At 39.5% G+C, this 23,823-nt stretch overlaps 2 protein-coding genes across 3 annotated transcripts in view; one reads left to right on the top strand and one right to left on the bottom strand.

Annotated features, from left to right (window-relative positions):
* Positions 1-1,897: 1,897 nt before the first annotated feature.
* Positions 1,898-18,479, bottom strand: LOC130917011 (integrin-linked kinase-associated serine/threonine phosphatase 2C-like). 2 transcript variants are annotated; one of them, XM_057838046.1, is made up of 10 exons: positions 18,219-18,479; positions 12,582-12,709; positions 12,285-12,402; positions 12,095-12,201; positions 11,681-11,774; positions 11,469-11,556; positions 9,739-9,881; positions 2,399-2,518; positions 2,238-2,319; positions 1,898-2,094 (listed from the first exon to the last, which is right to left on the bottom strand). In XM_057838046.1, exons 2-10 carry the CDS (start codon positions 12,619-12,621, stop codon positions 1,972-1,974), a joined length of 915 nt encoding a protein of 304 aa, XP_057694029.1. In that variant the 5' UTR covers positions 12,622-12,709; positions 18,219-18,479; the 3' UTR covers positions 1,898-1,971. The 2 variants fall into 2 exon arrangements, with proteins under 2 accessions (XP_057694029.1, XP_057694028.1); XM_057838045.1 differs by having other exon boundaries at positions 1,907-2,094; positions 12,569-12,709.
* A 454-nt stretch (positions 18,480-18,933) lies between these two features.
* LOC130917923 (S-adenosyl-L-methionine-dependent tRNA 4-demethylwyosine synthase TYW1-like) overlaps positions 18,934-23,823 on the top strand; it is a 105,008-nt gene continuing 100,118 nt past the window's right edge. Inside the window, exons 1-4 of the mRNA XM_057839703.1 lie at positions 18,934-19,077; positions 21,330-21,457; positions 21,565-21,696; positions 21,795-21,896. Of these exons, the coding sequence (XP_057695686.1) occupies positions 19,014-19,077; positions 21,330-21,457; positions 21,565-21,696; positions 21,795-21,896 (426 nt within the window). The 5' untranslated portion in view covers positions 18,934-19,013. The remainder of the gene's footprint in view (positions 19,078-21,329; positions 21,458-21,564; positions 21,697-21,794; positions 21,897-23,823) is intronic.

Here is a 23,823-nt window from a genome sequence, read left to right as displayed (position 1 = left end):
GAGAAGGTCATGTGGTCGGATGAGACCAAAATGGAACTTTCTGGTCTAAACTCGGCTCGTCGTGTTTGGAGGAAAAAGACAGATGAGTACAACCCCAAGAACACCATCCCAACCGTGAAACATGGAGGAGGAAACATCATTTTTTGGGGCTGCTTCTCTGCCAAGGGTACAGGACGACTGCACCGTATTGAGGGGAGGATGGATGGGGCTATGTATGGCCAGATCTTGGCTGACAACCTCCTTCCTTCAGTGAGAGCCCTGAAGATGGGTCTTCCAGCATGACAACGACCCAAAGCACACAGCCAAGGCAACTAAAGAGTGGCTCCGTAAGAAGCATCTTAAGGTCCTGGAGTGGCCTAGCCAGTCACCAGATCTGAACCCGATAGAAAATCTATGGAGGGAGCTGAAACTCCGTGTTGCCCGGCAGCAGCCCCGAAACCTGAAGGCTCTGGAGAAGATCTGCATGGAGGAGTGCGCCAAAATACCTGCTGCAGTGTGTGCAAACCTTGTCAAGGACTACAAGAAACGTTTGGTATCTGTAATAGCAAACAAAGGTGTCTGTACCAAATATTAAGTTCGATTTTTGTGATGTATCAAATACTTATTTCATGCAATTAAATGCAAATTTATTATTTAAAAATCATACGACGTGATTTTCTGTTTTTTTTTGTATTAAATTCCGTCCCTCACAGTTGAAGAGAACTTATGATACAAATTACAGACCTCTACTTGCTTTGCAAGTGGGAAAACCAGCAAAATCGGCAGTGTATCAAATACTTGTTCTCCCCACTGTACATCGATGCCATTGATGGCTATGTACATCAACATATCAATAGGAAGTGACTGCCACTGTTACCTTTTCTTTTGGGTGGAAAAAAAACAAATTTAGTAAGGGGGAAGTGTAAATAAATTATTGTATTAAGATTTGTGACTTGATAATAACAGGAAGTGACCCCAAAGGGGTTTACCTGCCAAAGCAAAGCTCCCATCGAAATTTCTTCATAAATTGCAGTTTTTAGTAGAGGGGATGCCTTTCTTTCCAATGGCTCACTTTTTGGGGGCATTTTCAGGACACTTCCTTGTCAACTCATCGGCTGCCATTTACAGCGCTTGAGGTCCAATTTATTAGGCCTTGGAGAAGAGAATATTTGTTGATAGCGTACCGCACGAATGCCATTTTCCGACAGTAATGTCACCATCGTAACACGGAAGTGGGACATTATCGACACGCCCTCGCGTACAAACTCAAATTACAATTACTACAAATTATTTCTGCTTGTTTTCTCTGGTAATCTTTCAAAAAACAACATGCCAATCAAACACTGCTGCTATGGAACTAGTAGAAACGACTCTAGACGTTACAACATAAGAAGGATGTTTTCTTCATACGTTTCCCGAAACCAAAAATTCGGAGGAAAAAATGTGAAGAATGGATCAACTTTCATGGACGTCCAAAAGACCAGTTTAGCAAGGGGAAGACATTCACAATTAATATGTAGTAAACATTTTGTTGGGGACCACTGTCCTACAGAGGACGAAGAGGTAAGTCATTTTGATATTTTTACTTATTTTTTATCATGGCGTTTTGCCATCCTGCTTGTCTGACAATGAATGACCTGGAAAAAAATTAAAATGGTGTCTGACTGCCAATGTTACCTTTTGTTCTAAAAAAAAACAATTTTAGTTACTATTAGGAACAAACAGGAGGTTGACCCGCCTAGCCACAATTGCTAAAATGAGCAAATGTGACATGTTGCTTGCGGTACGCCAATTAATGGAAATGGGTTTTTTTGTGTTCAATTGAAAGTTGTCAAATTTTGGCAAACAATTTTTCCCTCTATTTATTTCATTTGTACTATACATCAGTGATACACACAGCAACAAACTTTGACAGAGGATGTCATGTATTTTATTGTAAAAAAACAAAACAATAGTCAAATTCATTCGCATGTGTCAGGGGGATGTGGTAGTTTAGAAGTTGATAGAAATTAAGATAACTGTGACGTTGTCAGCACAGCCCCGTCGAACCGCCTCACTGGCCAACTGTTGACAGGCCGCCTCAAACTGCTCCTCCTTGCCCGTAAACTTACTGTCCTACAACAACATAATGAAAATTTTAGTTTATTCTTCCATTTTTTTCCTAGTTATCATTTTAGGCTCATCTTGATCCTTCACAATAAAATGGCAAACATCTGTTTTCACAGCAATAAATCCTAACTAAAAGTTTCTTTTATTACCTGAAGGACATCAAGGACAAATCTGACAGCCTCAGCTGCTGAAAACACTTTGAACAAGCCGTCACAGGCCAAGATGATGAACCTAAGGTCAAAGTAAAGAAGACACTTTGTTTTTCTCATTTTTTGTGACTGTGTGTGTGCAGGTGTGACACTGATCTCACCTATCATTGGCTGTCAGCTGACACCTCCTAAGGTCTGGAGTGGAAATGACACCGCAGCGCTTATACTGGCCATCACCGATAGAGCGTGACACTTCCAGGACGCCCATTACCCGTCCCTCCCTGTTATGAAGAAAAACAAATACTGAATTTTACGGCTATCAATTAGATTAGGATGCAACTTATACTCAGGTGCGACTTATATAATTTTTAAATATAGAATATTACATCTTCTGAAATGGTGTATACAGGGGGTCAGCAACCTGTGCTTTGAGAGCCGTAAGCAGCTCTTTAGTCCGACCCTAGTGGCACCCTGGAGCATTTTCAAAAATGTTTGAAAATGGAAAAAGATGGTTGAGGCTTCAGAGAAATATATTTTTTATTTTGATATGGTTTCTGTAGGGAAACAAGAATGAAACAAACATTCTTAACGTTTTCCAATGCTTTAAAAATGTGTAGAATAAATATTGAATTTCAACAATTCTGTCAACGAAGATTTGCGTTTTAGCCTGCAACACACGTTTCTATCAGTAGGGCGGGATGCCATGCCAGGCAGGTGGCTATTGTAAACAAACCGGCACCAGAGTACCCAGTTGGAAGAGAAAAAGTGTGATTTTATTACTTCTGAAGAACTTAGAGCAGTGTTTTTCAACCGGTGAGCAGTTAGAGATCGTCAAGTTTCTGGTCGTGTGCAAATGAGCGAGGTATTGCTCGTGTCACGTTTAAGAACTGCTTGGATTTCTAGCCATCAGCGACCTTGCTGTCTACGACAATGTGGACCTTAGCATGTCTATTGCACATCATTTGGTTAGACTCCTTATGTGTCTATATACTTTAAAGTGTCCATTCTATTTCATCCATATGTGACGACCCTCAATCCTCCCCGTTTTTTATTCCAACACATTGTTGAGGACAGCAAGGTGACTAAAGGCTAGAAACCCGAGCAATTCTGGAAAGCGACACAAGCAGCTATTCATCAGCGCCATGGTGCCAAGCAAGTTTAAACGTCATCTTCAAACGAAACCCCCGTCGCCTCAAAACAAGTCGATGTACTATTTTGTTCGCCTTCCTGAAAACAGAAACAGGCAACTTTTTTTGAGAAAAACTACAAAGGTAAATGAGAAAGCCCTTAAAGCCAGTTGCCTTGTTGCTGAACTTGTTGCTAAATCCAAAAGGTCCCACACTGTGACAGAGACATTACTACTACCTGCATGCAATGCTAGCCTAACTGCTAAAAAACAAAAATAAATACCGTAAATAAAAACAGAGAAAGACAGAGCTGTTGAAGAATAACTTTGTGTTCATCTAAACCAGTGCTTCTCAATTATTTTCTGTTACGCCCCCTCCAGGAAGACGTAAACGTTCTGCGCCCCCCCCCCCCCCCAACTCTGCTGCCACTGTAAATATACGGTAGTATCATGTGTCTATAAAATTCTTATTATTATAAGTAAACCTCTGCATAACATTGTGTCCTTATTAATATTAAAGAAGAAAAAAAGGTTAAAAAAAAAAACAAAACAAAAAAACACATCCATACTGTAAAAATAGACTCAAGATACATTTTTTTGACCATTTGACACTGAAAAAAAAAATCAAATAAAATCAATACATAATCATGAATTCAAATTGACTAGCAACATTAACTTGAGAGGACAGTATGCCAAACTATTAGACTGAAAAAACAAAAAATAATAGAAAAAAAAACAACAGCGTCATTGGATGGAGAGACAGTTTTTATTTTTGCTGTGGGCAGTATCAGCTCCTTTGCTGTGGTGCTTGGTTATTTTGCATTGAGCAAATTGGTATGCCTCCTTATGTGATACTGACAGTGCTCGCTGGTTTACTGAAGTAACACTGACAAAGCGGGACGATTGTTGGCAATATTTGGTTTTCACTGGGAAAAAAAAAGAATTCCTGCTGTCCGCTGCGAACATTTTTAGACAAAGTAAACACACTGGTCTTTCCTTGTCTCTCACTGTACTAAAAGTCAAAGCCAAAAGCCAAATGCTACATACGCTTCATCATATTTCTTCGTCTTAGGTTTTCATATCTCCAGTGCTCTTTGCTGTGTGCTCTTGTTTGGTTCAAAACCACTGCATTTACCGGTATGCTGAAAATAAGAGCGCCACTGCCACCCACTCAGTGGATGCGCAATTACACTTTATTCTACTACGGGAAAAAAGTATGTTCCCCAAGGTCACATGTGCCACTCCCAGCTTCGTTCCGTTCCCCCCTGGGGGGGGGTTTCCCCGCCCCACTATTTGAGAAGTACTGATCTAAACAAACTCAAGTTTCACACTGAGTAGGTATGCATATTGGGAAATTATTTTATAATTAAACATACTGTACAGAAAATAATTTGGAACATTTTGGTTTGTGGTGTGCCGCAAGAGTTTTTCCAATGTAAAAAGGTGCCGTGACTCAAAAAAGGTTGAAAAACACTTAGAGGAGCGCAAAAATAGAAGTAGATTGCAACGCCAAACTCCACTACTGCAGCAGAACAGTACAGTTTTGTTGCACCCCGGGAGATACGGTGGAAAACAGATGGTGAGTGCATGAAGGAGACATTCATCAACATATCAGAACACCGATTTGCAGACATCAAAAACAAAACAGGCTGGAGTTGTATTCGTCCTGACTTATTGACAAGCAATCAGAGAGAGTTTTAAACTACACAAAATAGCTACATACTGTATATCTGGACCGTCTTAAAATGTCTCTGGAGCAGGGCCGGAGTGGAACTCATTTTCGGCCCTGGAATTTCATGCCTCAGACCGGCCCACTCATTTAAAATTATGTCATTATGCATAGACGTGTTAAGTTCAGTGTTCTCTAAAGCCGTGTACTGTAATTCTGTGTATTCCAATTCAGTGCAGGTAATGGTTGTTTAACAAGGTGGCTTTATTTTAACAAGTGCAACACAACATATTTTGAACAAATTTAAAAATGGATTTTAAAAAAACTATATTAAATGATACATTTGGAAAATAAATTAGGCCTGTCAAACGATTAAAATTTTGATCGAGTTAATTACAGCTTGAAAATTAATCGTAATTAATCGCAATTCAAACCATCTATAAAATATGCCATAGTTTTCTGTAAATTATTGTTGGTATGGAAAGATAAGACACAAGATGGATATATACATTCAACATAAGGTACATAAGGACTGTATTTGTTTATTATAACAATAAATCAACAAGATGGCATTAACATTATTAACATTCTGTTAAAGCGATCCATGGATAGAAAGACTTGTAGTTCTTAAAAGATAAATGTTAGTACAAGTTATAGAAATTTTATATTAAAACCCCTCTTAATGTTTTCGTTTTATTAAAATTTGTAAAATTTTCAATCAAAAAATAAACTAGTAGCCCGCCATTGTTGATGTCAATAATTACTTACACAATGCTCATGGGTGCTGAAGCCTATAAAATCAGTCGCACCCAAGCGCCAGCGGAGGGCGGCAAAACTCCATAAAACACAATTAACAAGTGGGCATGTCATTGTACTGTCATTTAAATCTGTCTGAGCAGGGCATGTGCGTTAATTGCGTCAAATATTTTAACGTGATTCATTAAAAAAATTAATTACCGCCCGTTAACGCATTAATTTTGACAGCCCTAAAATAAATGAATAAATAAGACCTTTTCTGCAACATCAAATATTAACAAAATGAGTTTTTACAGATAAAACAAACATAGCAACATAACAATATGAAAAATAAAGAATACGTATTGCACATTGTAACAACTTCTAATGATACTATTATCCATTTTCCATTTCCACTTTAAAAACGCCACGTAATTGAATATATTCATTCTAATGTTCGCTCGCTGAACGACATGGCAATCCTACCTTCCAGCTCTGCACCTGTGGTGTGTTCATTATGGCTAATGCTTGCTGCTACATATCCCTTGTGAGGTGCTACAAGAAGCCAAAGTTTCCACAATTACATATTGTCGTATCACACGGTGCAAGTTGCATTTTATTCGCCATCCGGCCTTACCACTTTCGTTGTAATCCTCTGTAGTTTGAGGCCGCAAGGTCGTTGCATGAAAAAAATTAGCTATTTTCGCGCATTTTGCCGATTCTTTCACGAGTGCTTTTCTCTTTTTAATTCTTAATTTTCAGCGCCACCCTTGCTCTTTTTATCCATCCGAGCACCGAGATAGCAGCTAATTTGGCTCAATACAGACTACAATTAGGGGGCGGAGCTGCATGCTGTATTTTTCGTCTGCACACGTGAGGATGAGTCTGGGGAAAAAAATAATAGTTTTTTTTTTTTTTTTTTTTAAGACTGCCCACGGGGACAGCGGTAACAGAATGTAAGTTATACTCAGTGACACTGTCATAAATAAATACCAAACAAAAAATGATAACAGTGTAATTTTTTTTTTTTTTTTAAATAAAACCCGGACCGGCCCATCTGGCCAGCCGGCCCTTCTGGAATCGTCCAGAAGCTCCCGATTAGTCAGTCCGGGCCTGCTCTGGAGTCATGTGGAGGAAGATATACGGCCTAGATTTTGGACACCAGTTTTGTCATTAGAAGTAAGTAACAGAAGCTGGGCGCTAATATGGAGAATGGGAAGCCACTGTCTAAGCCAATGGGACTGTCGGTGACCTGAGTATTAGCAAAAACTTTGAGTAAAAGGCCGTGTACATGCTACAGTAGACAGACAGACAGCTTTATATTCATTGACATACAAGATGAGAACGAAATTGCATTCGATGAATGAGCATCGCCGAAGAAAAATTACGAAGAACTGCAACATAGTAGCTTGCTAAGCTAAATGTGATAACACTAGCAATGTCGTGGGCAAGGCAACGATTTGTTTGAACAGCTCTTTTGTTGCTCAACTAAAACTATTGACTATGTTTGAGCTATTTGGCAACAAATGGTGGACAACATACAATATACTTTTCTTAAAATATTTGACTAAGTCTTGTGCGACTTGTCTATGTTTTTTTTCCCTATGCAGTGGGGCAAATAAGTATTTAGTCAACCACCAATTGTGCAAGTTCTCCTACTTGATAAGATTAGAGAGGCCTGTAATTGTCAACATGGGTAAACCTCAACCATGAGAGAGAGAATATGGAACAAAAAAACAGAAAATCTAATTGTTTGATATTTAAACAAGATGTCCCGATCACGTCATTTTCAAAGTATCGGAATCGGCATTGTCGCGTTCAATCTATAAAGGCGCCGTTTTACTAATATATAGAGCTAAACACAGCGTATAATGAGTAGAGAGAATTTTGACAGCCTCTGGAGCCTTTTTTAATTTGGTTATAGCCTTACATTCCCTCTCTCAGCAATTAAAATTGATGTGGGAGGCAATGTGGGGAAGAAAAGTGGTAGTTGATCATTTTCCTGACACACTATGTTCTTCCCCAATGCAGACAAGATATATCAATTGGTGACCCTACGCACAGTCATGGTTGCACTTCCCATCATGCATTTGGGTTGAATGGCTGCAGTATCATTTACTGAAAGCTCAACAAATACACTAGATTGCAATATTTAGTCACAATATACAAAGTCACATTTAGCCTTTAAGTCTTTCTATCCGTGGATCCCTCTCACAGAAAGAATGTTAATAATTTAAATGCCATCTTGAGGATTTGTTGTCATAATAAACAAATATAGTCAAATATTTTTTTTTTCTTAATGCATTGCCAAAATGTATATGATCTGGAAAAATTATCGGGAATGATTGGAATTGAATCGGGAGCAAAAAAAAAAGCAATCGGATCGGGAAATATCGGGATCGGCAGACACTCAAACTAAAACGATCGGGATCGGATCGGGAGCAAAAAAACATGATCGGAACAACCCTAAATTTTAAAGAATTTATTTCCATCTTAGAGTGGAAAATAAATATTTGATCACCTAACAAACAACCAAACAAGCAAGATTTCTGGCTGTCAAAGAGGTCTAACTTCTTCTAATGAGGTCTAAAGAGGCTCCACTCGTTACTTGTATTAATGGCACCTGTTTTGCCTCATTATCGGTATAAAAGACACCTGTCCACAACCTCAGTCAGTCACACTCCAAACTCCACTATGGCCAAGACCAAAGAGCTGTCGAAGGACACAAAATTGTAGACCTGCACCAGGCTGGGAAGACTGAATCTGTAATAGGTACATCGCTTGGTGTAAAGAAATCAACTGTGGGAGCAATTATGAGAAAATGGAAGACATACAAGATCACTGACAATCTCCCTCGATCTGAGGCTCCATGCAAGATCTCACCCCGTGGCGTCAAAATGATAAGAACGGTGAGCAAAAATCCCAGAACAATACGGGGGGACCTAGTGAATGACCTACACAGAGCCGGGACCACAGTAACAAAGGCTACTATAAGTAACACAATGTGCCGCCAGGGACTCAAATCCTGCACTGCCAGACGTGTCCCCCTGCTGAAGCTAGTACACGTCCAGGCCCGTCTGCGGTTCGCTAGAGTGAGCATTTGGATGATCCAGAAGAGGACTGGGAGAATGTGTTATGGTCAGATGAAACCAAAATACAACTTTTTGGTAGAAACACAGGTTCTTGGGTTTTAGAGGAGAAAGAATACTGAACTGCATCTGAAGAACACCATACCCACTGTGAAGCATAGCGGTGGAAACATCATGCTTTCGGACTGTTTTTCTGCAAAGGGACTAGGACGACTGATCTGTGGAAAGGAAAGAATAAATGGGGCCATGTATCGAGAGCTTTTGAGTGAAAATCTCCTTCCATCAGCAAGGGCATTGAAGATGAGACGTGGCTGGGTCTTTTAGCATGACAATGATCCCAAACACACAGCCAAGGCAACAAAGATCTTAATTCTCCAGATCTCAACCCCATAGAAAATCTGTGGAGGGAGTTGAAAGTCCGTGTTGCCCCAAAACATCACTGCTCTAGAGGAGATCTGCATGGAGGAATGGGCCAAAATCCCAGCAACAGTGTGTGAAAAGCTTGTGAAGAGTTACAGAAAACGTTATTGCCAACAAAGTGTACATAACAAAGTATTGAGATGAACTTTTGGTATTAACCAAATACTTATTTTCCGCCATGATTTGCAAATAAATTCTTTAAACATCAAACAATGCGATTCCCCCCCCCCCCATTCTGTCTCTCATGGTTCAGGTTTACCCATGTTGACAATTACAGGCCTCTCTAATATTTTCAAGTAGGAGAACTTGCACAATTAGTGGTTGACTAAATACTTATTTGCCCCACTCTATCTGGTGCATTTTTTTGACTGTTTGACATATTCCACCGCAACATATAGTCCGGAAAATACATTACATCAAAAACAAAGAGTGGATCAAAATAGGTGGAAAAATTACAGATACCTGACTGTTCCTCCTGCCCTTTGGATCCTCATCCTCTCCTCGTAGATGGTGGGATTGTGGTCTCGACTGAGCGCCAACGTGGCCGGCCGCCTACGCTGTCCTTCTGAGGCCTCTCCGTCTACCTCCATGCGACACAGCACAGCCTGCCAAGATGTGACTTTAGTAATCGTTTCAGCATTTATTATGATGTAGGCTATAAATGAGGATTGGATTAGGTATCGCACACATTGGTTGTCATACTTTATAGAACTTGGCCACGAGATGTCATTATTAAAATTATCAGAACTGCGGGAAAAAAAACAAAAAATCTACATTGTCTTTACTGTACTGTCATCACATTGAGGTTAAAGGACATCAATTTTATTAGGGTCAATTCACGTTCACGATATCAAAGTGCACAGCCAGTTTTTTTCCCCAAAAACATACAATTCCGCCAAAATTTGACAAAAACTTTATGTACCGTATTGGCCCGAATAAGATGACCCCCTCTTTTTCAAGACTCAAGTTTGAAAAAAGACTTTTTGAACACCAAATAAATTTTTATACAGAAAATAATTACAGTAGATCTGAAACAAATAATTATAACAATATATTTGAGAGAAAAAAGCATGTTATTTTGCCTCATTCAAATCTTAATATCTGAACATTTAAATATGTAAACTAAAGTGCAATCACATTCGTAAATGAAAGGCTTCTGGTTTTTGAAATGTAAATAAACCAATCTATTGTGATATACCAACAAAATGGCAATAACTGCATTAACTATCAAAGTGAAGTCTAACTGTAGTCTTGAAACAAATCTGAATGAGGAAAAACATTGCAATAAAATATTGCGAACTGGTTAACTAGTAGCAGAAATCTGTCATGACAGAACATCGCTTCAATGATATCTGGCGCCATCTAGCGTCGTGAATGGGGAGAGTAGCTGAGATCTGTCATAACAGAACATCACTTCAATGATATCTGGCATCATCTAGCGTCGTGAATGGGTATAATGTCTAGACCGCGAATATAAGACGACCCCCTCTTTTTCAATCTTATTTCAATGCAAAAAAACACCATCTTATATTTGGGCCAATAAGGTATTTTCAATAGTCCCAGTTATTTTCAGTGCGTCATTAAACTCCAATGAAAACTGCAATTTGATTGGAAGTCCGACCTGCAAAAAATATTCATTGGTTGTCATTATGAACAACCTTCTCAAATTGCCCCAAAACCATCAGAAATTGATCCAAAATCAACAGAAAGTACCCTGTAAGCCAGAGTGGTCTCTCAGACCATCTGCGTCCGCATTAAGGGAAGCGATGAGGGGACGCGCCACCGCCACACCTCCCTACCGACACAGCACACCGCGGGAACCCCATGTCCCACCAGGCCCAGGGCAGGACAGGATCCCCACCTGGAGGGGGCGATATCTCACCGGCCTGAAAGGTGTGGGACCCACCCACCGCCCTATTACTATGACACCTCTTGCTCCGACCAGCCACAGACCACCCCCAGCACCTCCAAGGCACCCACCCCCTAACCTGGAACGGGCACAGAGAAGAAACACCCCGCCTAGCAGGGGACGACTAGCTGCACCCCAGATCCAATGGACCCGGGAGGAGGGCAGCTGCAAGCCCGGAGATGCGGGCAGAGGACCGGAGACAGACCCAGGAAAAATCTCCAAAAATCAAAAAAGTATAATAACAAACATTGTGTCAACCAAACCCGTAAAGCACAGTAGATACCTTGCTGTCTCCCAGGTTGGTCACATAAACTGTGTTGTCCAGCACTAACACGCATGTTGCTGTGGAGCCGTCTTTCCATGCTGGCTTCCTGTTTCACAAAGACGAATTGACAAACAAATGCACCAATATAAAAACATGTTTTAAAATGACAAGAACGTTGAAGGATGTATGGAATGCAGTGCTTTGGAACTGAGCTTAACGCCGAATCTTACTGGCTGGACGCTTTTTTGAGAAAGTCTTCATCCGTCTGGCGGAAAGTGTCCAAAAGGCATTTCTTTATTAGCTTGTCCAGGTTCTCATTTTCACCTAGAAAATACATTTATTTTGAAAATGTAAATTTTACATGTTTTTTTGCCATTTGTTGCCATCTTCTATTTTAAAGGTTGTGAACATAAATTACAACAAACCTAAGTTTCTTTCAAGTTGACTTTTCACGGTATTCCAATATTTTTCAAGTGTTACATGTATAAGACAGATAAAAAGTAAGCGTGTGACCTTGTTAAAGTTTTTTATCTACGTTATTTAATCGCAAATCACTCTGGAATTGAGCAGATTAAAAATCGTGTCATTGTTATGTGTTTGTGTCTTTTAAATCTTTTGCTAGGAAAATAATACTTTTTCCTCACCTTGAGGAAAGTTCTTTGCTAGAATGAGGTGAAAATGCTCAGCCGCAAAGCGAGAGGCTCGATCGCCGCCATGACCGTCAAAAACAGCAAAATATGACACCCTTGATCTTCAGGAACATCATAAAATATTCACAAATATCAACATCAGACAGAATATTAAATTACACCTTAGTGTGTAGATGTATATTACATTTGTGCAGGTAGCGTTGACAGACAATCACTCATGTCAGGAAGTAAAACATGAGCATCCTGCATTTCTTCACGCTCACCGCGCCTCGCGGCTACGTAACCTCGCAGCACAGGGAGGGCTAATATCACAACAATGAACACAAGTGCACACATATACAGACATAAAGGCACAAAAAACACCACACACACACACAGATGAAAACACACACACAAGAAAAACGCAGAGTTAGACGAGTTGCTTTACGGAGGCCAAGCATCATCAGACATGTTGGCAGAGGCGAAAACCTTCTCTACAAACTTTCTTGCTCTCCTCTTCTTCTTTTGTGGATGTGACACATTCTTCTTCCTCTCGTTTTCGCTTGACGTGGTTCTCATCGTTGTCCACATCTTTGGCGGATCGCGGTGAGACGGCAGCCGTGGCAGGACCTGATAACACACAAATAAAGCAGTAGTGTAATCAAAGTTCTAGAAACCAGGGACAATAATTAATTTTTTTAATGCAACAAACAAAAGTGATTCCTGTGTGCTTTACACGCGAAATACATATTGTCTTAGTGTGGCTCATCTCACCCAATTCGTGGGCGGGGGGGGGGGGGGGGGGGGGGGGGGGGGGGGGTGTTCACGCCAGCGAGTGAAAGCCGGGCCAATGATTATTGTGTACATCCTGGTAGCCGCCCTTTCTTTTTCCTCCTCAGACAAAACTTTTTGTCTTTGTTGCTCTGCCATATTTGCAGAATTTACGTGATAGCGTTAGCATAGATTTCTGTCTTTATAATGAAAGGGGAAATGGGGAAGTGACGTATGCCGTATAGACCCCACTCACATGACGTCACAACCACGCCTCCACGCCATATTGTCCGTCAGCTCGTCGTGGTTACGCATTACCGCTACGTAAATTCCTCCTATTATGGCGTGTTTTTCTGCTCGTTAACATTAATAATCAAAATGGTGAAGGCGTGTGTGCGGCTGGTTGCAGTAACAGAGAAGATAGACGGAGAGACTTAAAGTTCTACCGTATTCCGAGAGACCCGGAGAGGAGAGCGAAATGGACTGCTGCAATTCGACGAGAAAACTGGGCACCTAACGATCACCACAGACTATGTAGTAGTCATTTTATACCTGGTAAGATGCATTTAATATATATTTAGAGGGTTTTGGGCTGACAACCACAATTAAGATCACTGCGAGGCTAATCACCGACAACATACAGTTCCAAATTCAAGATGTTTATTTCTTCCGCCATCATTATTTTTTGAATAATATTTAGCTGTTAGCTGGTACCAAGTGAAAGAAGCTGGCCTCGTCTACGGATCATCAGTTAAACAGGGATGTCCAAACTTTTGCAAAGGGGGCCAGATTAGGTGTGGTAAAAATGTGGGGGGCTACCTTGGCTGATTGATTCGATTTTTACGTAGAACAATATATTTAAACAATTTTTAGGCAAGCCCCTTCTGTGTGTCACATTTTGCTTTATTATTATTTTTTTTTCAAATTCATAATTTCAACAATCTCGCCTTTGTGGCGTTCTCTTTTGACACTCGGCTCTTGCGAAATACTGCTGCTGTGAAATTAAACTAGCTTAAAGTTGCTATAATTTCTCGCTGTGTATCTTCCTTGTAATGTTGTCGTACATGTCAGCGTGTCTTTGAAAACAGCGACAGTCTCTTGCAAATGAGGCAGACACAGTTGTTGCGTATTGTATTGAAGAAATAGTCCAATATCCACCTATCTTGAAGCGTCGGCCATCGCAGTCAACTTTTTTTTTTTTTTTGACTGTCGCCATTTTAGAAAATTGAAAGTAAAGGGTCACACGGGGTAATGTTGCTTAGAGTGCTGCTCTTAAAGTTTTTCAAACTTTCGTGAGAATAGGCTGAGTTTCTGCGGACAAGATAGTTGTAGATATGAGGGTAGCAGATGTCAGGCAGAGACTGCGAAGACAGCGGGTCGAAAAATATCGATTTAGGCATCAAATATGGATCTGGCGAATGGATAAACTGAAGCTTTTTCCACATAACGCATATGCAACGCATCCAATGAGTTTACAGCGTCTGAAAGCACCGGGGCTTCCATGAATTGCACTATAAATTGCACGACAAATTGAAACCATTGAGAATACGGATAAACAATGACGGACAATACGGTGGCCGATTACAGCGACACGTCATTGTGTGACGTTGGTGAGTGGGGTCTATAGCAGTCACAACCATTTGTAATTTTTTTATGTGACAGGGTTCCTGCCACCCTCCTCACGTTAATTAGTGCTGGTGAAAGCGATACAGACCCCCTCAAGATATAAAAGAGGTTTCGTTCAACTAGTTGTCAGTCGACATATCATAACAAATGTTATGAAAATATAAATATAAAATAATAATATTATTAATATATAAGTTACCTAGTGTTGCTTTAAGGGCTGTGCCTGCATACGTTTGACTCATGGGGTATTTTTCAATTACCCATTTATTTCTAAATGCTCTCATCAATGAAGATGAAAGAAAAACATTTAAATAGTGCCCTGAATAATATCATTTCCCATTTAAAAAAAAATAAATTATGAGGGTGAAAACAAGAATGTGTACACCCATTAAACACTCTGAGTTTAGAGTCTAAAACTCTAAACATCCTCAAAGACAGCTCACATCCTGGTTTCCAGCTGTTTGAACTGCTCCCCTTTGGGAGACGCTACAGGTCAGTTGTTGTTAACTTTCTAACCCCACAAGTTTCACATGTGGATTCACCGAACACTTCGGAAGTAGATAATAAAGTTATTTTGGTCAAATTCAAAACCAATATATCCAAGCTAGCAATCTAATAATTTAGCAAAATTTTTCTCATTTGACCGCATGTTTTATAAACAGGTCAAAATTTGAGACCACGCTGCCCTTGGTTTGTTATATTCCCTCATACCAAGTGTGAGTCGACTTTACTCCTCCCACAAGAGAGAGGACTATAGTAGTGTTGCACCGATACCATTTTTTGGCCCCGATACCGATACCTGGCTGTGCAGTATCGGCCGATACCGATACCATACCGGTACCACCCCGAATATATATATTATATATATTCCCCCCCCCCCCCCCCCCCCCCCAAAGAGCTACATAATTGGATGTGAAATCATTGCTATCAAGGCTTTGTCAGGCTGTTGCTTACCTTTGCAAAATAGGAAAAAGACTAGTACTAAGTATAATACTAGCCCAACAGTAAGAAAGTAAAAATAAGTTCATAATAATAAACTCTGAATGAACTGAGTAAACTTTTTTTAAACCTCTCAAAGGCCAAACAGTGCAACTTTCATGAAATTATTGTCACATTCTGCTGCTGGTTAGATTGTGTTTTGTTGCTGGGCTGTTAGTGGGGGCGTTCCTGACATCACACCTGAATCCAATGCGGGCTCATCAACGCAGCATTTAAGCACGGGTGAGCTCAGAGAAGGCTGCCGAGATATTGGCTTTGCTGATTGCCATTTGACATCTCGCACTATAGTCTCGCTACATTTGCTTGTTACGCCCCTGCATTGGGTTTTTTTCTGGTAGTGTGCTGCACTCGTTTGTAACCTCTACCCTGTGCAGGTATTTGAGTGTTTTTATTTTGGCTTTTTGGCGCACTGCCTATCGTCTTAGTTATTAAATCTTCGAGTCTGTAGTATTGAGCTCCGTCGACCTGCTGTCTCGGACTCCTTTTGTTATTTCTACTATCCCGCGATCGCGTGTTATTTTTTGTTTGCAATCATCATTAAACCCTTGTACTTATCCCCCGCTTGTTGTCCGCTTTAAGGTCCAACCTTGTTTCCGCATTTGCGGACGCTCACAATTATAAGTAATAATAATTGACCACAGCATCCCGTCTCTCTATTAGCCTCGTTTTTTCGGGAGGGGGTGGGTCCCTTATTTCTGTTTCTGAAAGGTGGCAACCCTACATTAGAAACAGTTCCAAATTACTGCAGCATTTCTTTCAGTAAAAGACAATAAAAGTTAAGTAGACGTAGTGAACTGACCAGAGATTGTTGCACCTGTCCAGTGCCCTTCCTCTGGATAGCAGTCCTGCTCTTGCAGGCACAAACTCGTTGTGTTCGTTCACGTTTCGTCTTCACGTTTTATCAGGTTCGAGGTATTGAAACTGGCCGATTTAACTCCACATCTCGAAACTTTCAGGCCGCAAATCTTGCACGCAGCCATTGATTTTAATTGACGGGATTTCTATTTTGAAATATTTCCCGACCGCCGCCATGTCGGCCATGTCATTGGTCAGAAGTGGCTATTGGCCCGTTCTCATTGGCCATGTCATTGGTCAGAAGTGGCTATTGGCCCGTTCTCATTGGTCTGGAGCAGGCCAATAGCGATAGCTGTTTGGTGGTCACGTGTCATCACACAACACAGAGACAAAGTGTAGTGAGCGCCAGAAGGGAAAAAAAAAGGCTGCGGTCTAATGTTATAATAAAGGACCGGTAAATGGTATCGGCGCCGTCTTTGTTGGTACTCACCGATACCGATACCACCATTTTGGGCCGGATCGGCGCCCCCTGCCGATACTAGTATCGGTGCATCTTTAACTAATAGTAAAAGAAATCGATTAAGCCTGTAAATTGCGAGCAAACCAGTCCAAAGTCTGGTCTAAAAAGTCACTTTTCCTAGATTTAATTGGTGTACGAAAATAGGGCTCTGGATTTCTTTACCTTCGCCGAACCCCTTAGACTGACTCACCGAACCCCTGGGGTTCGATCAAACCCAGGTTAAGAACCACTGCTATAGGTGTTTAAAATCAAGAACAAACAGAGGAACAGTTTCTTTGCTAAATTTATCTCTACCCTTAACTGCCATATGTAACAAATGTCACTCAATGTCCAATATTAATTTACATACAATATTCTATGTGCGATACTTAATCACGTGCAATATAAACGTGCAATATGCAATACCTTCACTGTCAAACTGCTGCTACTTCACCTCTATTCACACATATTCTATGTGCAATACTTACGTGCAATATTAACGTGCAATATTCAATGCCTTCACGGTCAAACTGCTGCTACTTCACTTCGATTATTTGCACTGCCTGAACATAAGAATATATCATACACATTTTATATTTAGATTTTATACTTTCATACTTGCAAGTCACTTTTGAGATTTTAACTTATCCTGCACTGTAAAGGGAGATGCTCCACAATTTCATTGGATAACTGTAAAGTGATAATAAAGGGCTAATCTATTCTATTCTTACTACATTGATATTACATTATCAAGTCGGGCTGCAGCTATCGATTATTTTAGTAGGCGATAGTCGATTAATCGATGAACTGTATAGTTAGAATAATTGAATAATCGGATAAGGAACATGAAAAAATAAAATACCTGAGCTGAGCCTCAAACGGTATGTAAAAAATAGGATCTATGTACAACAAAAGAACAATTGGCTAACTTACATAGCAAAAGTTTGCTAGCTTAAATCCTATAAAACGTTAATTTTATGCAATGCTCTTAAAAAAATGGTTTAGACACATATTCCCCCCAAAAAAACGGCTAAATATACCTATAAACTAAATTACGAATGCATTAAAAAAAATTAGCTCAAACAAAAACTTATGTTGGTCTTAACATGAAGCAGCTGGATTCAGCCATTTGAAATGAGGCAGTCTACAGCGCAGTGTAGCCATTCAAATCAATAAAACTAAATTCAAACACTTTCAAAATAAACCATTACATCACTACTTTAATTAAACGAATACTCGAAGCAGCAAAATTTAGTTCGAATCTTTTTTCTAATCGAATACTCGAGTTAATCGATTAATCGTTGAAGCACTCTTATCAAGTATTAACTATGTCTCTATGCCTCCACCATAATCATGAAACAACAGTCAGTGACGTTACGACAACCAGATTTAATGGAGCTAATGCCGGGGTCCTCGTCTAGGTTTACTCGTGAAAACGTCATTACTCACCGGTCTGAATGGGCTCTGGTAAGTCGTCAAATAGATCCATTCTTCTCTGGAGCTAGCCACCGATCCTAGCCCAGTTTAATTTGGATCTGATAACGTTGCCTCCGCAATGGCAAAAACGATTTCACATAAAGATGGGATTATAAAATATAATTCACTACCCGACAGCAATTTTATGGGCGTACTGATTAGTTTTTAATTAGTTTTTAAGGCTCCAACTTGAAGTTCAGCTACGTTGCTCGCTTACGGCAGGATCTTCTTCGTTGTAATTTTAAAGCATTGTTACAAATGAACTGGCATTTTAGCGCCTCACAACGCATGAGCTGTTAATTGCAAGTAATTTCTGATTGGTAGGTACACCGTCAAGTTAAATAAAAATGAAATAGAAAAAAACTATTATTTAACATTAAAATGCGTTTGATGCACTTCTTTTGTTTTGTAGTCTGGCGTGTTTCGAATCATTTCCTCGCGACAGGTGGATTTGCTAAACTTTTCCCAGAATGCACTTCGGAATTGGCTCTAGAAAAATATTGTCAAATTTGTATTTCGACGGTGATTTTTTTTTTTTTTTTAACAAACATATATTTTAACATTTAATCCTGAATAAAATACAGTTTATTATTTATTGTTGTATTTACTGAAACGACCACGTTACAGTACTGTAGTTGCAATTTAACATTTACTAAGAACTACATTTCCCATGATGCCTATCGGTGAAGTGAAGCAGCAATGGTTCCACACATCACCCGCCACCTATGTTGACTTGAAACGTGATTTTGGAGCAAAGTGTTTCCAGCCATGCACCGTTTAATCTACCTTGCTGTACTTTTTGGAAATTGTGTAACTACCTCCAACACAAAATGTGAGTTCATTCAAACTTTTAACTCAGCCGATAACTAAAATTTTATACGTGCAAGTAGTCATTCTTTACTAGCTAACGTTCATACACACTTAAACTACCAACATCATGGGGCCTCTTGAATTTTGGATAAATTTAACTCCAGCTCTGCCTTGAATGGCCAAAACAAAAGCATATCTGTTGTGAGAAACAGGTTTTTTTTAGTTATTAAATCCTTGTAAATGGTTACTCGTACGTCAAGCAAATGAATTAGCTCCTTAGCTCCTTAGTTTTTTATCAGTTTGTTATCACCGTATATTAAACCCAATGAATGCTAACTGTTTTAAAGGAAATGATACTGAAATTGTTTCATCAATATTTCTGGATTATGGGTTCCCAACCTATCAGTAGTAAAATTACATTAACTAGTAAATCTTTCTGATAATTAAGTTCTCTCCACTTGATTCCTCGCATTGCTATTTTGACATAAACATTCCGCAGACTTGTTGCTATTTTTTTAAATAGTACAAAACTACGTAATGAATCTCACTTCTGTGAACATTTTCTTGACATTTTCAAAGACAAACACTTGCTACAGTGCTGGCCAAAAGTATTGGCATCCCTGCAATTCTGTAAGATAATGCTCAATTCTCCCAGAAAATGTTTGCAATTACAAATGCTTTGCTAATATCTTCATTTATTTTGCTTGCGATGAAAAAACACAAAAGGGAATGAATTTTTAAAATCATTATCATTTTACACAAAACTCCAAAAATGGGCCGGACAAAAGTATTGGCACCCTCAGCCTAATACTTGGATAAAATAACTGCGAACAACCGCTTCTGGTATCCATCAATGTGTTTCTTACAATGCTCTGCTAGAATTTTAGACCATTCTTCTTTGGCCAACTGCTCCAGGTCTCTGAGGTTTGAAGGGTGCCTTCTCCAAACTGCTATTTTCAGATCTCTCCATAGGTGTTCTATAGGATTCAGGTTTGGACTTAGAAGTCTCCAGTGCTTTCTCTCAAATCATTTTCAAGTACTTTTGGAAGTGTGTTTTGGGTCATTGTCCTGCGGGAAGGCCCATGACCTCTGAGGGAGACCCAGTTTTCTCAAACTGGGCCCTACATTATGCTGCAAAATTTGTTGGTAGTCTTCAGACTTATTTATGCCGTGCACATGGTCAAGCAGTCCAGTGCCAGAGGTAGCAAAGCAACCACAAAACATCAGGGAAATTCCGCTATGTTTGACTGTGGGGACCGTGTTCTTTTATTTGAAGGCCTTGTTTTTTTCCTGTAAACTCTGTCTTTGTCTGTCAATGTCTTTTCCCAAAAAGCTCTACTTTTGTCTCATCTGACCAGAGAACATTTTCCAAAATGTTTTTGGCTTTTAAGGTAAGTTTTGGTAAAATCCAGCCTGGCTTTTTTATGTCTCTTGGTCAGAAGTGGGGTCTTCCTGAGTATCCCATAGAGTCCCTTTTCATTCAGACGACTACGGATACTACGGGTTGACACTGTACACTTTGATCGCAGGACAGCTTGAACTTGTTTGGATGTTAGTTGAGGTTCTTTATCCACCATCAGCACAATCTTTTCGTTGAAATCTTTCGTCAATTTTTCTTTTCCGTCCACATCTAGGGAGGTTAGCCACAGTGCAGTGGGCTTTACACTTATTGATGACACTGCGCACGGTAGACATAGGAACATTCAGGTCTTTGGAGATGTATTTGTTGCCTTAAAATTGCCCATGCTTCCTCACAATTTTACTTCTCAAGTCCTCAGACAGTTCTTTGGTCTTCTTTCTTTTCTCCATGCTCAATGTGGTACATACAAGGACACAGGACAGAGGTTGAGTCAACTTTAATCCATTTTAACTTGCTGCACGTGTGATTTAGTTATTGCCACCATATGTTATGTGCCACGGGTAAGTAACTGGTGCTGTTAATTACATAAATTAAAGAAGCATCACATGATTTTTCAAAGGGTGCCAATACTTTTGATTGGCTCATTTTTGGAGTTCTGTGTAAAATGATAATGATAATTATTTTCCATTCTCTTTTGTGTTTTTTCATTGCAAGCAAAATAAATGAAGATATTACTACCAAAGCATTTGTAATGTAATAGCAATCATTTTCTGGGAGAAATTGAGTCTTATCTGACAGAATTGCAGGGCCAATACTTTTGGCCAGCACTGTATCAGCTCTTGTGCTTTCAATTGGTGCTATTCATGCATTGATTGTGAGGTTTTGGGGTTATTGTTTTTTTTTTCTCTCTCTAGTGTTGCACTCTTCTCACAGTGCCTATGAGGAATATGTCACGTACATATGGCACAACAGGCTCTACTTATACATGGCTGGTGCGCTCGCCTTTGCATTCTGGGTCTTGCTCAAGATGTCGCTCAAGAAGGTATATACATTGACATGTGCATTCAAAATTAGAAATATATTTGTGTCACTAGTCTTACAGTTTTTAGACTAATGAAAGGACACACTGTTTGTATCTTTTATTCTTAGAAAAGCTTCCTAAAGGATGTCAGTTCCAGAATCCTGGAAGTCGAGAAGGAAGATGAGCACTGTGATAAACATGCTGAAGTTCATGTGTCAGGAGTAAAAATCTTCTTTGGTTCGCAGACTGGAACGGCTAAAGTATGACCTTTGTTTGACACATTTAAGTTGATGGACGGGAATAGATGTCCAGTCCACTGATGACTTTTTTGTTGTTGTTGTTTGTTTTAATCGCACAGGGTTTTGCGAAGGAGCTGTCGGCAGATGTGAGGAGTTTGGGCATTATGACTGAGGTGATCGACATGAAGGAGTATGATCCAGACGATAGGCTGGCTGATGAGGTAAGACCGAGTTTTATATTTTTTTGGCAGAGGTCCGATTTGAAAGAGTGCCGGTGTGGGGCCGATGCGTTCCTCTGATGCCTTCCTCTCCAGTGTGAACATCTGGCTACCTGTACACATCACAAAAGCCTCAGTTGCAAACAAATTCAAGAAATTGTGTCAGCAGTTCATTAAAGCTGGATTAACAAAGGCGTATGTTTTTTTTGTTAGCTTTTTTTATGCTTTCTTGAATGTGAACATAGTAGGGCTGCAGCTATCGAATATTTTAGTAATCGAGTATTCAACTGAAAATTCTATCGATTAATCGAGTAATCGAATAAAACATATATATTTAGGTGAAGAGCAATTATAAATATACATGAGAAAACGACATTTTATCTAATATTGAACCATTTTCAGTCAATCAATGTCTTTATTTTCTATGTATATTGTTGAAAACAGCCAACAATTGCATCTCGAATGTAACTAGAATAATAATTAAAAAAAAAGACTAATTCACTGCTTTCAATCAAAAAACTTTTAGATCTTATATTAAAAAAATATATATATATATATATATATATATATTTCTTAGCTAAAAATGCCATTACCCTTGATAACACACATCACTTAAAAGTTAGGTGTTTTTCCCCACGTGTTTCAATTGAATTTATTTGTGTCAAGCTATTTTTAAGTTCTAGTTAGGTTTTAAGTTAGTCTAAACTGTAAGTCCTGATAGGATTTTGAGTTTTTGCAGTGTTCAAAATTAATGTATGATACATGCTGTATTGGAGCACATTATGGACCAATACTACTCGGTGTTTTATCCAGCAATGACTACTGAGATAAAATTCACAGTTAGCATAATTAGGTTTTTATTTTACACCCACATCACTCTACAACGCTATGTTTTCACAGATTAAATAAAGCCTGTATCTAAGACACGTTAGCCACGCATCGACAGCAGTCATAATTAATAGAAACCTAGCCCTCCGCAGGGCTAACGTTACGTGAGCGAGTGACAGTAACGTTAATCTTATTTATTAGCGCTTAGAAGTCTACTGCTTTAAGATGACTGCTGTTTACTAACACCGCTGACTCTGTCATTTCGCATCTAGTTCACCATACACGTGATCTCTATGAGACGCATCAGACGCTACCTACTACACCGTAGCATCATGCGGGCTAGTTTTTAGCAACATCGGCGTTGTTTGTAGCGGCTGTCGGCTGCAGTAAGTTTTTTTTTTTTTTAATTGCTTCTTCCTCTACGCACGTGACATCAGCGCGTTGTCCCGCATTAAAAGTAGTCCAGGCAAAACGTGATGCTTAGAGCTGTCAAAATTAAACGATTACTCAAGGTGAATAAAATTACTAGGATCGGTTTTTAAACTCGAGTTGCTCGATTATTCGTTTCAGCTCTGGAACATAGTCACTCATTTATTACAGGAAATTTTAACACATTGGTACCTCTACTGAAGAATGTATCTACATACAGAATTTTCAAGTTAAGACATGCCTCAATGGGAAAATATTGCCTCTTCTTAAGGAAGAAATTTCAGCATACAAAAGGCAAAAATACAGTATGGCTGGTACTCGCAGCTTCCATAGTTCACTGAACGTAACATACTTTATAGCTGCTGTGCCATTGGCTATTGCTGAGCATTACTGGCATCCAATTGGCTAAGAGGTACCTCTACTGTATTTGCATGTGGGTATCCCAGCGTTCTCTTCATTCATTCCTCGTGTTCCAACAGCTATACATGAGTGTAGTAACTTTTACTCTTTACTCTAGTCTTGGTTTTTTACATGATGCACAATTGCATCATGCATCATTTTATGTTTATTGTGCAATAAGCCAATTGTAACATGTATTTGTTACAAGTTTTGATGCATTTTTATGAACATAAATCTTTTATTTCTAAATTTTGGGGGGGCTTGGATTCAGGCA

The sequence above is a fragment of the Corythoichthys intestinalis genome, chromosome 6 (assembly GCF_030265065.1).
Source record: "Corythoichthys intestinalis isolate RoL2023-P3 chromosome 6, ASM3026506v1, whole genome shotgun sequence".
Classification (NCBI taxonomy): Eukaryota; Metazoa; Chordata; class Actinopteri; order Syngnathiformes; family Syngnathidae; genus Corythoichthys; species Corythoichthys intestinalis.
This window is presented reverse-complemented; position numbering and strand designations above follow the sequence as displayed.